Source organism: Salvelinus fontinalis, unplaced genomic scaffold (assembly GCF_029448725.1).
Source record: "Salvelinus fontinalis isolate EN_2023a unplaced genomic scaffold, ASM2944872v1 scaffold_0025, whole genome shotgun sequence".
Classification (NCBI taxonomy): domain Eukaryota; kingdom Metazoa; phylum Chordata; class Actinopteri; order Salmoniformes; family Salmonidae; genus Salvelinus; species Salvelinus fontinalis.
Genome location: NW_026600234.1, coordinates 334382 through 351994, shown reverse-complemented (window position 1 = coordinate 351994; position 17613 = coordinate 334382). Strand labels below are relative to the sequence as shown.

Sequence of the window (17613 nt, the reverse complement as noted above, 5' to 3'; positions counted from 1 at the left end):
TCTTCTCTCCTCTCCTCTCATCTCAGCCCTCACCTCCTCTCACCTCAGCCCTCTCCTCCTCTCTCCTCTCACCTCAGCCCTCTCCTTTCCTCCTATCTCCTCTCCTCTAACCTCAGCCCTCTCCTCTCCTCCTCTCTCTGCACCCTCTCAGATTTTCACATATATCTTTCCAGGGGGATGTGTCATATCCCAATGCTGACCTAGTTTCTAACACACACACACACACACACACACACACACACACACACACACACACACACACACACACACTCACACACACACACACACACACACACACACACACACTCTCTCTCAAACACAACTCTTACAAAACATACAGTAGCACTCGCTTATAGACGTACAACACACACACACACGCACATACGCACACAAAGCCTCTTGCAAAGCCTACAGTACAGTACGAAAGGTCTTCTCACAGCAGTCAGTGTTCTAGAATATAATGTTTCAGATCAGTCAGTGTTCTAGAATATAATTTATCAGATCAGTCAGTGTTCTAGAATATAATTTATCAGATCAGTCAGTGTTCTAGAATATAATTTATCAGATCAGTCAGTGTTCTAGAATATAATTTATCAAATCAGTCCGTGTTCTAGAATATAATTTATTAAATCAGTCAGTGTTCTAGAATATAATTTATCAGATCAGCCGGTGTTCTAGAATATCATTTATCAGATCAGCCGGTGTTCTAGAATATAATTGATCAGATCAATCGGTGTTCTAGAATATAATTGATCAGATCAGTCAGTGTTCTAGAATATAATGTATCAGATCAGTCAGTGTTCTATAATATAATGTATCAGATCAGTCAGTGTTCTATAATATAATGTATCAGATCAGTCAGTGTTCTAGAATATCATTTATCAGATCAGTCAGTGTTCTGGAATATCATTTATCAGATTAGTCAGTATTCTAGAATATCATGTATCAGATCAGTCAGTATTCTAGAATATAATGTATCAGATCAGTCAGTGTTCTAGAATATAATTTATCAGATCAGTCAGTGTTCTAGAATATAATTTATAAGATCAGTCAGTGTTCTAGAATATAATTTATCAGATCAGTCAGTGTTCTAGAATATAATTTATCAGATTAGTCAGTGTTCTAGAATATCATTTATCAGATCAGTCAGTGTTCTATAATATAATGTATCAGATCAGTCAGTGTTCTAGAATATAATTTATCAGATCAGTCAGTGTTCTAGAATATAATGTATCAGATCAGTCAGTGTTCTAGAATATAATGTATCAGATCAGTCAGTGTTCTAGAATATAATTTATCAGATCAGTCAGTGTTCTAGAATATAATTTATCAGATCAGTCAGTGTTCTAGAATATAATGTATCAGATCAGTCAGTGTTCTAGAATATAATTTATCAGATCAGTCAGTGTTCTAGAATATAATTTATCAGATCAGTCAGTGTTCTAGAATATAATGTATCAGATCAGTCAGTGTTCTAGAATATAATTTATCAGATCAGTCAGTGTTCTAGAATATAATTTATCAGATCAGTCAGTGTTCTAGAATATCACCTGTTTCTCTTAATTACATTTACATCCAGAGATATGGATGATGACTGTGGAAAATGTCAGTTATAGAATTCTTTGGTTTTGTACTTATCATCTCTCTCTGTGAGTGTGTGTTAAACAGCTGCTCTCTCTGTGAGTGTGTGTTAAACAGCTGCTCTCTCTGTGAGTGTGTGTTAAACAGCTGCTCTCTCTGTGAGTGTGTGTTAAACAGCTGCTCTCTCTGTGAGTGTGTGTTAAACAGCTGCTCTCTCTGTGAGTGTGTGTTAAACAGCTGCTCTCTCTGTGAGTGTGTGGTAAACAGCTGCTCTCTCTGTGAGTGTGTGTTAAACAGCTGCTCTCTCTGTGAGTGTGTGCTAAACAGCTGCTCTCTCTGTGAGTGTGTGTTAAACAGCTGCTCTCTCTGTGAGTGTGTGTTAAACAGCTGCTCTCTCTGTGAGTGTGTGCTAAACAGCTGCTCTCTCTGTGAGTGTGTGTTAAACAGCTGCTCTCTCTGTGAGTGTGTGTTAAACAGCTGCTCTCTCTGTGAGTGTGTGTTAAACAGCTGCTCTCTCTGTGAGTGTGTGTTAAACAGCTGCTCTCTCTGTGAGTGTGTGTTAAACAGCTGCTCTCTCTGTGAGTGTGTGTTAAACAGCTGCTCTCTCTGTGAGTGTGTGTTAAACAGCTGCTCTCTCTGTGAGTGTGTGTTAAACAGCTGCTCTCTCTGTGAGTGTGTGTTAAACAGCTGCTCTCTCTGTGAGTGTGTGTTAAACAGCTGCTCTCTCTGTGAGTGTGTGTTAAACAGCTGCTCTCTCTGTGAGTGTGTGTTAAACAGCTGCTCTCTCTGTGAGTGTGTGCGAAAAAGCTGCTCTCTCTGTGAGTGTGTGTTAAACAGCTGCTCTCTCTGTGAGTGTATGTTAAACAGCTGCTCTCTCTGTGAGTGTGTGTTAAACAGCTGCTCTCTCTGTGAGTGTGTGTTAAACAGCTGCTCTCTCTGTGAGTGTGTGCTAAACAGTTGCTCTCTCTGTGAGTGTGTGTTAAATAGCTGCTCTCTCTGTGAGTGTGTGTTAAACAGCTGCTCTCTCTGTGAGTGTGTGCTAAACAGCTGCTCTCTCTGTGAGTGTGTGTTAAACAGCTGCTCTCTCTGTGAGTGTGTGTTAAACAGCTGCTCTCTCTGTGAGTGTGTGCTAAACAGCTGCTCTCTCTGTGAGTGTGTGTTAAACAGCTGCTCTCTCTGTGAGTGTGTGTTAAACAGCTGCTCTCTCTGTGAGTGTGTGTTAAACAGCTGCTCTCTCTGTGAGTGTGTGTTAAACAGCTGCTCTCTCTGTGAGTGTGTGTTAAACAGCTGCTCTCTCTGTGAGTGTGTGTTAAACAGCTGCTCTCTCTGTGAGTGTGTGCTAAACAGCTGCTCTCTCTGTGAGTGTGTGTTAAACAGCTGCTCTCTCTGTGAGTGTGTGTTAAACAGCTGCTCTCTCTGTGAGTGTGTGTTAAACAGCTGCTCTCTCTGTGAGTGTGTGTTAAACAGCTGCTCTCTCTGTGAGTGTGTGCTAAACAGCTGCTCTCTCTGCAGCAGCTCTCTGACCAGACTGTTATTACAGATGAAACAGCAGCTCTCAATTGATTATTTGGAGAGAAGAATGAGGAATATATAGTATACATCCTCAATGGCATACATATACACACATACACACACATACACACACATACACACACATAAACATACATACACACACATACACACACATACACACACATACACACACATACACACACATACACACACATAAACATACATACACACACATACACACACATACACACACATAAACATACATACACACACACACACATACACACACATACACACACATACACACACATAAACATACATACACACACACACACACATACACACATAAACCTACATATACACACACATACACACATACATACACACACACACATGCATACATTCACAAACACACTTCTGTCGACAAACTGTCTCCTAGACAGGGCTCTGATGTCTGTGTATTGACTAGAACATGTGTGAGATGGCTAAATATGGATAACTTAATGTATGTATTAATGCCCTATATCAGTTATCCCTGTGACCTGTGACCTGGGACCTGGGACCTGGGCAAGTGAGCCTGTCACTAACAATCCCTCTAATTGTTTGGATAAAGGCTGATTTTTCACACCCAAGGAAAATAATAGAACACATTAATAGAAACGGATTTTATTCATGGACATTTAAAAAAAAAAATAATAATAATAATATTCATTTTTTCCTCATTGTTTATGGGGTAGGGAAGTATCATGTTTTTTTTGTAACAAATAACACAATAATATGAATCGCAAATAGCTTGTTACTAATCACTTGACTTTATGGATTATTCCTGCCATGTGTCAGACAGAAGCATATAGTGATCCAAATGTAGAAGGTAATGTCCTGTATTCCTAGGACCCATGATTCCCCTCCGTGAAAGAGGGAAGCAGTCTATTGTTTTACCCCAGAAGAAGAGCCCTTAAGGAGCTGTAATCACTTGATTGAGTGCAGTGACAATAAACACTGTCGTTTTCCCCCCCAAAAATATCACAATCCAATAACTATCCAATCCCACGTGAATCCACGCAAATGGAAAACGTCAGTTCAGCGCAGGCCGGGGCCTGGCTCATTCACGCTGCTGTGAGCTACTAGTACTAGTATAACCCCACCCCCTCCCTCCCTCCTCTCGATGTCAACAGCCAGTACAGCACTGGACAACAAACCAGGAAGTCAGATTGCTTCAGTTTAGTAAAGCCCACCTTTTAAAAGCCTGCCTCTCTGTCTCTCAGCTCAGGAATCTGAGTCGAGATGCACTAGGCCACTGACACTAAAAGATCATTAGTGGGTTTAAGGCCCGTCGTCGTTCAATCTGTGGATAAACGTGCCTCAGGGTGATTAAGCTCTATTGTTCAGTCGCTGCTGATCGTACAGGACGGATGTTAATCCCCGGTATATACAGACAATCGTAATGTTTTAAAATGTGTTATGTTGTGGTTACATGACATAAGACATAACATATAATAAATCACATAGACTTCTGTAGCTCAGAAACTCATAGATGGATTAGAACATTTATTATGTCTGTTATCACCCTCCATATATCACATTATGTCTGTTATCACCCTCCATATATCACATTCTGTCTGTTATCACCCTCCATATATCACATTCTGTCTGTTATCACCCTCCATATATCACATTATGTCTTATCACCCTCCATATATCACAGTATGTCTGTTATCACCCTCCATATATCACATTATGTCTGTTATCACCCTCCATATATCACAGTATGTCTGTTATCACCCTCCATATATCACATTCTGTCTGTTATCACCCTCCATATATCACATTCTGTCTGTTATCACCCTCCATATATCACATTCTGTCTGTTATCACCCTCCATATATCACATTCTGTCTGTTATCACCCTCCATATATCACATTCTGTCTGTTATCACCCTCCATATATCACATTATGTCTTATCACCCTCCATATATCACAGTATGTCTGTTATCACCCTCCATATATCACATTATGTCTGTTATCACCCTCCATATATCACAGTATGTCTGTTATCACCCTCCATATATCACATTCTGTCTGTTATCACCCTCCATATATCACATTATGTCTGTTATCACCCTCCATATATCACATTCTGTCTGTTATCACCCTCCATATATCACATTATGTCTGTTATCACCCTCCATATATCACATTCTGTCTGTTATCACCCTCCATATATCACATTATGTCTGTTATCACCCTCCATATATCACATTATGTCTGTTATCACCCTCCATATATCACAGTATGTCTGTTATCACCCTCCATATATCACATTCTGTCTGTTATCACCCTCCATATATCACATTATGTCTGTTATCACCCTCCATATATCACATTATGTCTGTTATCACCCTCCATATATCACATTATGTCTGTTATCACCCTCCATATATCACAGTATGTCTGTTATCACCCTCCATATATCACATTATGTCTGTTATCACCCTCTATATATCACAATGCTCCTGCGGTTTGAGTACATGACATGGCTGTAGCATCCCGTGCCCAGCTTCAGGAAGCCTCTCATAGTAGTTGTTGATCTAGGATCAGTTTAGCTATCCAGATCATAATGAGTAAGATGGCTCTGCTGTAGTATTCTGTGACTAGACAGATATGAAGGTTGGGGGACGGGGAATTGTCTCTCTCTTTCCTGGAACCCCAGCAGCTTTACATCGTGTTAATACGAGCTCAGCAGACACCTGAGGCATCAGGTGAAAGGTAACACACAGCTTGTCCTCAATCCCCCACCTCAGCGCGCACACACACGCACGCACGCACGCACGCACGCACGCACGCACGCACACACACACCAGCCCTGATCAAATCAGCTGTAACAGTGGGTGGTGAGTGAGAGGAGGGTTACGGGGGCGGAGCTGTGTTGCCGTAGCAGCCCTCTCTTCCTCTAAACAGATGTTGGTTACATGTGTTTTTCCTCACTCAGCCACTTTCCTTCCGGTGTTTTCTGAAAGCAGCTTGCATTGTGGTCTATCCACAGTGGGTTTCTATCTGCCTGTCTCTGCCATCTAGTCAGCCAGCCAGCCGTCTAGTCAGCCAGTCAGTCAGCAAACCAGCCAGCCAGCCATCTAGTCAGCCAGCAAACCAGCCAGCCGTCTAGTCAGCCAGCAAACCAGCCAGCAGTCTAGTCAGCCAGTCAGCCAGCAAACCAGCCAGCCAGCCATCTAGTCAGCCAGCAAACCAGCCAGCCGTCTAGTCAGCCAGTCAGCCAGCAAACCAGCCAGCCAGCCATCTAGTCAGCCAGCAAACCAGCCAGCCGTCTAGTCAGCCAGTCAGCCAGCAAACCAGCCAGCCAGCCAGCCAGCCGTCTAGTCAGCCAGTCAGCCAGACAACCAGCCAGCCAGCCAGCCATCTAGTCAGCTAGTAAGCCAGCAATCCAACCAGTCAGCCAGCCAGTCAGCCAGCAAACCAGCCATTAATCTAGTCAGCCAGCAAACCAGCCAGTCATCCATCTAGTCAGCCAGTCAGCCAGCCTGCCATCTAGTCAGCCAGTCAGCCAGTCAGCCTGCCATCTAGTCAGCCAGCAAACCAGCCAGTCATCCATCTAGTCAGCCAGTCAGCCATCTAGTCAGCCAGCAAACCAGCCAGCCATCTAGTCAGCCAGCAAACCAGCCTGCCAGCCATCTAGTCATCCAGCAAACCAGCCTGCCAGCCATCTAGTCAGCCAGCAAACCAGCCTGCCAGCCATCTAGTCAGCCAGCAAACCAGCCTGCCAGCCATCTTGTCTGCCAGTCAGCCAGCAAACCAGCCAGCTAGCCAGTCAGCCAGCCAGCCATTCAGCCAGTCAGATGTGTGCTGACTAGACTCCCATGAGCCCCGGGTGTTGTACCGTCACAGTACACCATGTTTTTGTTTGTTCTCCCCCTGTGACCCTTTGATGACCTCACTCAGTAATGGCCCAGCGGTGGTTTTGATTTCCGATATTATCCACAGCCCGAGATCAGACCTGACCGTTGATGGCTCCTAATTTGGCATATAGGGTGTTTTTTTTCTCATCAACCCCTAAAACAAATGTCCATTAATTATAATTCACATATAATAAAGACCATTTCATATTGCTGAAGGATTATTTTCCTGCTACCTCTATGTACTTTAATTATAAGAACGTGGCGTAGCCTGGTAGTAGAAGGTTCTGGTAGTGATGTAGCCTGCTGGCTTTTAGTAGACGGTTCTGACAGTGATGTAGCCTGCTGGCTGGTAGTAGACGGTTCTGGTAGTGATGTAGCCTGCAGGCTGGTAGTAGACGGGCGGGCGGGCGGCCAGGCAGGCAGGCAGGCGGGCGGGCGGGCGGGCGGGCGGGCGGGCCCTGGGTTTCTCTGGGTCCCTAGGACACACAGTAAGGCATATTAGTGACTATGCAACAAGCTGTAACTCTACAACGAATGACACATTTAAAGCGTTTCATTCCAAACAGCTATATATCAAAAAATGTTGTATGTTCAGGCTGAGGCTCAGTGCCCACTGTTTCTGGCTTTTACAGGCTTCTCGGAGCTGTGTGTTCAGGCTGAGGCTCAGTGTCCACTGTTTCTGGCTTTTACAGGCTTCTCGGAGCTGTGTGTTCAGGCTGAGGCTCAGTGTCCACTGTTTCTGGCTTTTACAGGCTTCTCGGAGCTGTGTGTTCAGGCTGAGGCTCAGTGCCCACTGTTTCTGGCTTTTACAGGCGCCTCGGAGCTGTATGTTCAGGCTGAGGCTCAGAGTCAGAAGAATACTCATCAGCGATGTCGTGATTCATGTCTTCCATCCGAGATGGTTTCCATTTCAGATCTTGTAGCATCGCTAACACAGCAGAGTTGTCCATATCGTCTTTTGTCATCTTGCCATTGTAGATTACACACTCTCACTGTCTACTCCAAGTCGACTGATACGACTGTTGGGATTAGGTGGACTGATATAGGGTATTGTCTGGAGGACTGAGTTGTGCCTGATTTTTAAACAAGCGACAATGACTAAATACACAAGAAGAAGAAGAGTTTAATTTGCAGTTGTTTTTATTTTATCGTTTAGCGTCTCCGGCGTTCTAGTCCACAAGCCCGTCCAGGTAAGAGGGTGGATAAAAATGGCGGTCACCTGTAGTCTCTTGCGTCCGCGGCAGCGTGGCCTTGCTGAGACAGACTCGCTGAGTAACTCTCCTTCGGAGTCTGTGGAAGGCGAGCGCAACACAAGTGGGAGAGTCAGCTTCAGCCTGCACTCGTGTGCCAGTCAGTCGATTAGGCAATGCCTTGTAGGTGTGCTGACTAGTAATCGTGTGCAGGTGTGATGGGTGAGCAGAGCTGTGGTGCTGTCTTCAGCCGGGCCTGGTGAAGGTAGTGCAGCCTTCTACAGTGCTGAACTGAGTCCCACTGTCCACTATGCTGCAGGCAGTCCCACTGTCCACTATGCTGCAGGCAGTCCCACTGTCCACTATGCTGCAGGCAGTCCCACTGTCCACTATGCTGCAGGCAGTCCCACTGTCCACTATGCTGCAGCCAGTCCCACTGTCCACTATGCTGCAGGCAGTCCCACTGTCCACTATGCTGCAGGCAGTGTCCCTGTCCACTATGCTGCAGTCAGTGCCCCTGTCCACTATGCTGCAGGCAGTGTCCCTGTCCACTATGCTGCAGCCAGTCCCACTGTCCACTATGCTGCAGGCAGTCCCACTGTCCACTATGCTGCAGGCAGTGTCCCTGTCCACTATGCTGCAGTCAGTGTCCCTGTCCACTATGCTGCAGTCAGTGCCCCTGTCCACTATGCTGCAGTCAGTGCCCCTGTCCACTATGCTGCAGGCAGTGTCCCTGTCCACTATGCTGCAGGCAGTGCCCCTGTCCACTATGCTGCAGTCAGTGCCCCTGTCCACTATGCTGCAGGCAGTCCCACTGTCCACTATGCTGCAGGCAGTCCCACTGTCCACTATGCTGCAGACAGTCCCACTGTCCACTATGCTGCAGGCAGTGCCACTGTCCACTATGCTGCAGGCAGTCCCACTGTCCACTATGCTGCAGGCAGTCCCACTGTCCACTATGCTGCAGGCAGTGCCCCTGTCCACTATGCTGCAGGCAGTGCCCCTGTCCACTATGCTGCAGGCAGTGCCCCTGTCCACTATGCTGCAGGCAGTGCCCCTGTCCACTATGCTGCAGGCAGTGTCCCTGTCCACTATGCTGCAGGCAGTGTCCCTGTCCACTATGCTGCAGGCAGTGTCACTGTCCACTATGCTGCAGGCAGTGCCCCTGTCCACTATGCTGCAGCCAGTCCCACTGTCCACTATGCTGCAGGCAGTCCCACTGTCCACTATGCTGCAGCCAGTCCCACTGTCCACTATGCTGCAGGCAGTCCCACTGTCCACTATGCTGCAGGCAGTCCCACTGTCCACTATGCTGCAGGCAGTGCCCCTGTCCACTATTCTGCAGGCAGTGCCCCTGTCCACTATGCTGCAGGCAGTGCCCCTGTCCACTATGCTGCAGGCAGTGCCCCTGTCCACTATTCTGCAGGCAGTGCCCCTGTCCACTATGCTGCAGGCAGTGCCCCTGTCCACTATTCTGCAGCCAGTGCCCCTGTCCATGGTGCTGACATGAGCCCACCTGTTCTTCTGTGCTGAGGTGGGTGTCTCTGTCCATGGTGCTGCACTGGGAGTCCTTCAGCCACACCTATGGCCACGCCGCTCACGGTGTCACTGGTACACTACATGACCAGAAGCCTGTGGACACCTGAACATCGAACATCTCATTCCAAAATCATGGACATTAATATGGAGTTGTTCCCCCTCCTTTGCTGCTATATATTCCCTCTTCTGGGAAGGCTTTCCACTAGATGTTGGAACATTGCTGCTATAACAGCCTCCAGTCTTCAGGGAAGGCTTTCCACTAGATGTTGGAACATTGCTGCTATAACAGCCTCCACTCTTCTGGGAAGGCTTTCCACTAGATGTTGGAACATTGCTGCTATAACAGCCTCCGCTCTTCTGGGAAGGCTTTCCACTAGATGTTGGAACATTGCTGCTATAACAGCCTCCACTCTTCTGGGAAGGATTTCCACTAGATGTTGGAACTTTGCTGCTATAACAGCCTCCACTCTTCTGGGAAGGCTTTCCACTAGATGTTGGAACATTACTGCAGGGACTTGCTTCCATTCAGCCACAAGAGCATTTGTGAGGTCGGCCACTGATGTTGGGCGATTAGGCCTGGCTCGCAGTCGGCGTTCTAATTAATTTGCCAAAACCCAGATTCGTACGTCAAACTGCCAGATGGTGAAGTGTGATTGATCACTGCATAGAACGCGTTTCCACTGCTAAAGAGTCCAATGGCGGCCCAGCTTTACACCACTCCAGCCGACTCTTGGCATTGCGCACGGTGATCTTAGGCTTGTGTGCGGCTGCTCGGCCATGGAAACCCATTTCATGAAGCTCCCGACGAAAAGTTATTGTGCTGAAGTTTCTTACAGAGGCAGTTTGGAACTCGGTAGTGAGTGTTGCAACCGAGGACAGACGATTTTTACGCACTCGGTGGTCCCGTTCTGTGAGCTTGTGTGGCCTACCACTTTGCGGATGAGCCGTTGTTGCTCCTAGACGTTTTCACTTCACAATAAACAGCACTTACAGTTGACCGGGGTAGTTGACCGGGGCAGTTGACTGGGGGCAGCTCTAGCAGAGTAGATATTTTACGAACTGACTTGTTGGAAAAGTGGGATCCTATGACGGTGCCACGTTGAAAGTCACTGAGCTCTTCAGTAAGGCCATTCTACTGCCAATGTTTGTCTATGGAGATTGTATGGCTGTGTATTCATTGTTATACACCTGTCAGCAACAGGTGTGGCTGAAATAGCCGAATCCACTAATTTGAACGGGTATCCACATACTTTTTGCATCACTCGCTTTCTCTCTCTTTTCAACTCACCCATTCTCCCCCTTTCTCCCCCATCCTACTTTACTTAGTTTATTTATTCTGTTAAATGTGTGAAATTAGTTTCGGTATAATTTAGGTTAAGTTTTGAGGCAATCTTCTGGGGGATTTTGAACTGGGCGCCTTCAACTGTCGGGAGAAGGAGGGGCAACAAGTGAAAACCATTCAAATAATGACGCCCCCTTCCTAAAACTGGTTCTGACTCCAGTTCTGTTTGTGATATTACGATTCTAACAACGACAGTGTGTTATATAGACTTATTTAGTAAAAATCAAGGATGATGGGCGGGGGCATGACTTTAAAAAATGTCAGAGTAATAAAATAAAATAAAATAAATTAATGAGCCAATCCAAATGACTGCTTTTAGCGGTTCTAGTGTGAACACTGCTAATCAAAATCAAATCAAATGTATTTATATATCCCTCCGTACGTCAGCTGATATCTCAAAGTGCTGTACAGAAACCCTAAAACCCCCAAACAGCAAGCGATGCAGGTGTAGAAGCACGGCATAATCTAAGCCACACATCAAACCGAGGGGATTAAATCCTCCCATTAGGAGAAACTTGTTCCTGCCATTAAACGTGTTTCTTATCCGTTGTGTGGGCGCCCTGCCGTCTCATGTAGCCTGTCCCTGCCAGGCCGTTTTAAAACACCCTGTTAAGGCTTCCCTGCACGCTTCATGATTGTTTCACTGTTTTTATTCCGCTATTAAACGGCAATAATGTCAGCTAGTGAGATCTAGTTGCCGGAGAGACGTTTATGTGATATTTCTAAGTTCAGTAAAGTGTAATACAACAGCACTAGCCGGTGTGCCTGGCTCCTACTACCATACCCCGTTCAAAGGCACTTAAATCTGGTGTCTGGCCCGTTCACCCTCTGAATAGCTCACGTACACAATCCCATGTCTCAATTGTCACAAGGCTTAAAAATCCTTCTTTAACCCGTCTCCTCCCCTTCATCTACACGGATTGAAGTGGATTTAACAAGTGACATCAATAAGGGATCGTAGCTTTCACCTGGATTCACCTGGTTCGGTCTATGTCATGGAAAGAGCAGGTGTTCCTAATGTTTTGTCCACTCAGTGGTTATGACTGTGGTAAAGTGACTGTGGCAAACTGTGTGTATGAACCTCTATGTACCTGTGTTGTGTTGCAGGCTCCCAGCATCGCCAGGCCTGAGGAAGAGCTGGAGCGTCTCACCAAGAAGATGCTTTATGACATGGAAAACCCTCCGGCTGAGGAGTACTTTGGTAAGACCAAACTTTATTGTCCATAGTACAGTAGTCATATCATTACCTATGGTGATCGTCTTTATAGGGTCACTCCACAAAAATAGTGCTTTTTGGTCTGTTTGATATTTTCAGTCGATATATTAAATTAAGTCTAATTTATTAATATAGACCACATGGAGAATTCAATAAGTCACGTGTTTTATATGACTTGCTAAAGTGCTTAAAGTCAGCATTTTGACATGTCCCTCCGTGCTCCCTGTAGGAAGATTTGAACCCACTAAATGTCTGTAAAGACCTAGTTATTTTGTTGCTTTGACAAAGTCAGTTCGGAACATTATCATTTATTCCATGTGATTAATGATTCATTTATTCCATGTGATTAATGATTCATTTATTCCATGTGATTAGTGATTCATTTATTCCATGTGATTAATGATTCATTTATTCCATGTGATTAATGATTCATATATTCCATGTGATTAGTGATTCATTTATTACATGTGGTTAATGATTCATTTATTCCATGTGATTAATGATTCATTTATTCCATGTGATTAGTGATTCATTTATTTAATGTGATTAATGATTCATTTATTCCATGTGATTAATGATTCATTTATTCCATGTGATTAATGATTCATTTATTCCATGTGATTAATGATTCATTTATTCCATGTGATTAATGATTCATTTATTCCATGTGATTAATGATTCGTTTATTCCATGTGATTAATGATTCATTTATTCCATGTGATTAATGATTCATTTATTCCATGTGATTAATGATTCATTTATTTAATGTGATTAATGATTCATTTATTCCATGTGATTAATGATTCATTTATTCCATGTGATTAATGATTCATTTATTCCATGTGATTAATGATTCATTTATTTTATGTGATTAATGATTCATTTATTCCATGTGATTAATGATTCGTTTATTCCATGTGATTAATGATTCATTTATTTAATGTGATTAATGATTCATTTATTCCATGTGATTAATGATTCATTTATTCCATGTGATTAACGAGATTAACGAATCATTTATTTCATGTGATTAATGATTAATTTATTTCACGCGATTAACGATTCATCTATTTCACATGATTAATGATTCATTTATTTTATGTGATTAAATCAAATCAAATGTATTTATATAGCCCTTCTTACATCAGCTGCTATCTCAAAGTGCTGTACAGAAACCCAGCCTAAAACCCCAAAACCCAGCCTAAAACCCCAAACAGCAAGCAATGCAGGTGTAGAAGCATGGTGGCTAGGAAAAACTCCCTAGAAAGGCCAAAACCTAGGAAGAAACCTAGAGAGGAACCAGGCTATGAGGGGTGGCCAGTCCTCTTCTGGCTGTGCCAGGTGGAGATTATAACAGAACATGGCCAAGATGTTAAAATGTTCATGAATGACCAGCAGGGTCAAATAATAATAATCACAGTAGTTATCGAGGGTGCAACAGGTCAGCACCTCAAGAGTAAATGTCAGTTGGCTTTTCATAGCCGATCATTAAGAGTATCTCTACCGCTCCTGCGGTCTCTAGAGAGTTGAAAACAGCAGGTCTGGGACAGGTAGCACGTCCGGTGGACAGGTCAGGGTTCCATAGCCACAGGCAGAACAGTTGAAACTGGAGCAGCAGCACGGCCAGGTGGACTGGGGACAGCTAGGAGTCATCATGCCAGGTAGTCCTGAGGCATGGTCCTAGGGCTCAGGTCCTCCGAGAGAGAGAAAGAAAGAGAGAATTAGAGAGAGCATACTTAAATTCACACAGGACACCGGATAAGACAGGAGAAGTACTCCAGATATAACAGACTGACCCTAGCCCCCCGACACATAAACTACTGCAGCATAAATATTGGAGGCTGAGACAGGAGGGGTCAGGAGACACTGTGGCCCCATCCGATGATACCCCCGGACAGGGCCAAACAGGCAGGATATAACCCCACCCACTTTGCCAAAGCACAGCCCCCACACCACTAGAGGGATATCTTCAACCACCAACTTACCATCCTGAGACAAGGTCGAGTATAGCCCACAAAGATATCCGCCACGGCACAACCCAAGGGGGGGCGCCAACCCAGACAGGAAGATCACGTCAGTGACTCAACCCACTCAAGTGAGGCACCCCTCCTAGGGACGGCATGAAAGAGCACCAGTAAGCCAGTGACTCGGCCTCTGTAATAGGGTTAGAGGCAGAGAATCCCAGTGGAGAGAGGGGAACCGGCCAGGCAGAGACAGCAAGGGCGGTTCGTTGCTCCAGAGCCTTTCTGTTCACCTTCACACTCCTGGGCCAGACTACACTCAATCATAGGACCTACTGAAGAGATAAGTCTTCAGTAAAGACTTAAAGGTTGAGACCGAGTCTGCGTCACTCACATGGACAGGCAGACCCTTATATAAAAATGGAACTCTATAGGAGAAAGCCCTGCCTCCCGCTGTTTGCTTAGAAATTCTAGGGACAATTAGGAGGCCTGCGTCTTGTGACCGTAGCGTACGTGTAGGTATGTACGGCAGGACCAAATCGGAAAGATAGGTAGGAGCAAGCCCATGTAATGCTTTGTAGGTTAACAGTAAAACCTTGAAATCATTAATGATTCATTTATTTCATGCGCTTAGCGATTCATTTATTTAATGTGATGTATGATTCATTTATTTAATGTGATTAGTGATTTGTTTATTTAATGAGATTAATGATTAATTTATTTCACAATTTCACAATTCATGATTTATTTATTTAATGTGATTAGTGATTTATTTATTTAATGATATTAATGATTAATTTATTTCACAATTCATGATTCATTTATTTAATGTGATTAATGGTGCATTTATTTCTTGTGATTAGTGATTCATTTATTTAATGTGATTAGTGATTCATTTAATGTGATTAGTGATTCATTTATTTCATGTGATTAATGATTCATTTATTTCATGTGATCAGCGATTCATTTATTACATGTGATCAGCGATTCATTTATTACATGTAATTAATGATTCATTTATTTCCTGTGATTAGCGATTAATTTATTTAATGTGATCAGTGATTCCTGTTACGACCCTGTTACAGTCAACCCTGTTACGGTCAACCATGTTATCGTCAACCCTGTTACCGTCCACCCTGTTACAGTCAACCCTGTTACAGTCAACCATGTTACCGTCAACCCTGTTACAGTCAACCCTGTTACCGTCCACCCTGTTACGGTCAACCCTGTTACAGTCAACCCTGTTACAGTCAACCCTGTTACCGTCCACCCTGTTACGGTCCACCCTGTTACGGTCCACACTGTTACGGTCCACCCTGTTACGGTCAACCCTGTTACCGTCCACCCTGTTACCGTCCACCCTGTTACCGTCCACCCTGTTATGGTCAACCCTGTTACCGTCCACCCTGTTACCATCCACCCTGTTACGGTCCACCCTGTTACGGTCCACCCTGTTACCGTCCACCCTGTTACGGTCCACCCTGTTATGGTCCACCCTGTTACGGTCAACCCTGTTACCGTCCACCCTGTTACGGTCCACCCTGTTACCGTCCACCCTGTTACCGTCCACCCTGTTACGGTCCACCCTGTTACCGTCCACCCTGTTACGGTCCACCCTGTTACCGTCCACCCTGTTACGGTCCACCCTGTTACGGTCAACCATGTTAGGTCAACCCTGTTACGGTCAACCCTGTTACGGTCCACCCTGTTACCGTCCACCCTGTTACGGTCCACCCTGTTACGGTCCACCCTGTTACGGTCCACCCTGTTACGGTCCACCCTGTTACCGTCCACCCTGTTACCGTCCACCCTGTTACCGTCCGCCCTGTTACGGTCCACCCTGTTACGGTCCACCCTGTTACCGTCCACCCTGTTACGGTCCACCCTGTTACCGTCCACCCTGTTACCGTCCACCCTGTTACCGTCCACCCTGTTACCGCCCACCCTGTTACCGTCCACCCTGTTACCGTCCACCCTGTTACCGTCCACCCTGTTAGGTCAACCCTGTTACCGTCCACCCTGTTACGGTCAACCCTGTTACGGTCCACCCTGTTACGGTCAACCCTGTTACAGTCCACCCTGTTACGGTCAACCCTGTTACCGTCCACCCTGTTACGGTCCACCCTGTTACGGTCCACCGTGTTACGGTCCACCCTGTTACGGTCAACCATGTTACCGTCCACCCTGTTACGGTCAACCCTGTTACCGTCCACCCTGTTACCGTCCACCCTGTTACGGTCAACCCTGTTACGGTCCACCCTGTTACGGTCCACCCTGTTACCGTCCACCCTGTTTACGGTTCACCCTGTTACGGTCAACCCTGTTACGGTCAACCCTGTTACGGTCCACCCTGTTACGGTCCACCCTGTTACGGTCCACCCTGTTACGGTCAACCCTGTTACCGTCCACCCTGTTACGGTCCACCCTGTTACGGTCAACCCTGTTACCGTCCACCCTGTTACCGTCCACCCTGTTACGGTCCACCCTGTTACGGTCCACCCTGTTGTTACGGTCCACCCTGTTACGGTCCACCCTGTTATGGTCCACCCTGTTACGGTCAACCCTGTTACCGTCCACCCTGTTACGGTTCACCCTGTTACGGTCCACCCTGTTACGGTCCACCCTGTTACGGTCCACCCTGTTACGGTCCACCCTGTTACGGTCAACCCTGTTACGGTCCACCCTGTTACGGTCCACCCTGTTACGGTCCACCCTGTTACGGTCCACCCGGTTACGGTCAACCCTGTTACGGTCAACTCTGTTACGGTCCACCCTGTTACCGTCAACCCTGTTACGGTCCACCCTGTTACGGTCAACCCTGTTACGGTCCACCCTGTTACGGTCAACCCTGGTACGGTCAAACATGTTACTTTATTTGGCACTTACTATAGTAACTTTTTTATTTAACATCTTGAGATGGGAAAAACTATTTTTTATGAAGTGGAACATGTGCTCTTTATGACAGAATGTAAAAATGATGTGAATTTTTTTCGCCAAGTACTTTGGTAAAACAGATGAACGCCTCCCTACCCACAACCCAGTGCCACTCATCCTTGTCTGTGTGACCAACCAGGGCCCTGGTCTCCACTATAAGTACAGAGCACACTGTAGTTATGCAATGGATCCCATCCAATCACAAGGCATCATCAGGATCACAGTCTTCTACTCTATATGTCAGAGGGCTGCAGCTAAACCTTTAAACGATGTGTCAAATAGTCAACTACTAGCTAACAGTGTCATTCATTCATCCATCTACAGGATGTTGGATTGTCTCACCAAGTTAGGCTTGTCACTAGTTACCACAGCCACAAAGTCAACATTAGCTATTTTGTAAAAAACTACTTTTTGGTCTTAATTCAG

The 17613-nt window shown here is 45.5% G+C and overlaps 1 protein-coding gene across 5 annotated transcripts in view; it reads left to right on the top strand.

Annotated features, from left to right (window-relative positions):
- Window positions 1-17613, top strand: part of LOC129842243 (lipoma-preferred partner homolog) — a 650654-nt gene that overhangs the window by 455606 nt on the left and 177435 nt on the right. For all 5 annotated transcript variants that reach the window (XM_055910714.1, XM_055910711.1, XM_055910715.1 and 2 more), the window contains one exon: window positions 12184-12277. In XM_055910714.1, coding sequence (XP_055766689.1) covers window positions 12184-12277 — 94 coding nt within the window. The remainder of the gene's footprint in view (window positions 1-12183; window positions 12278-17613) is intronic.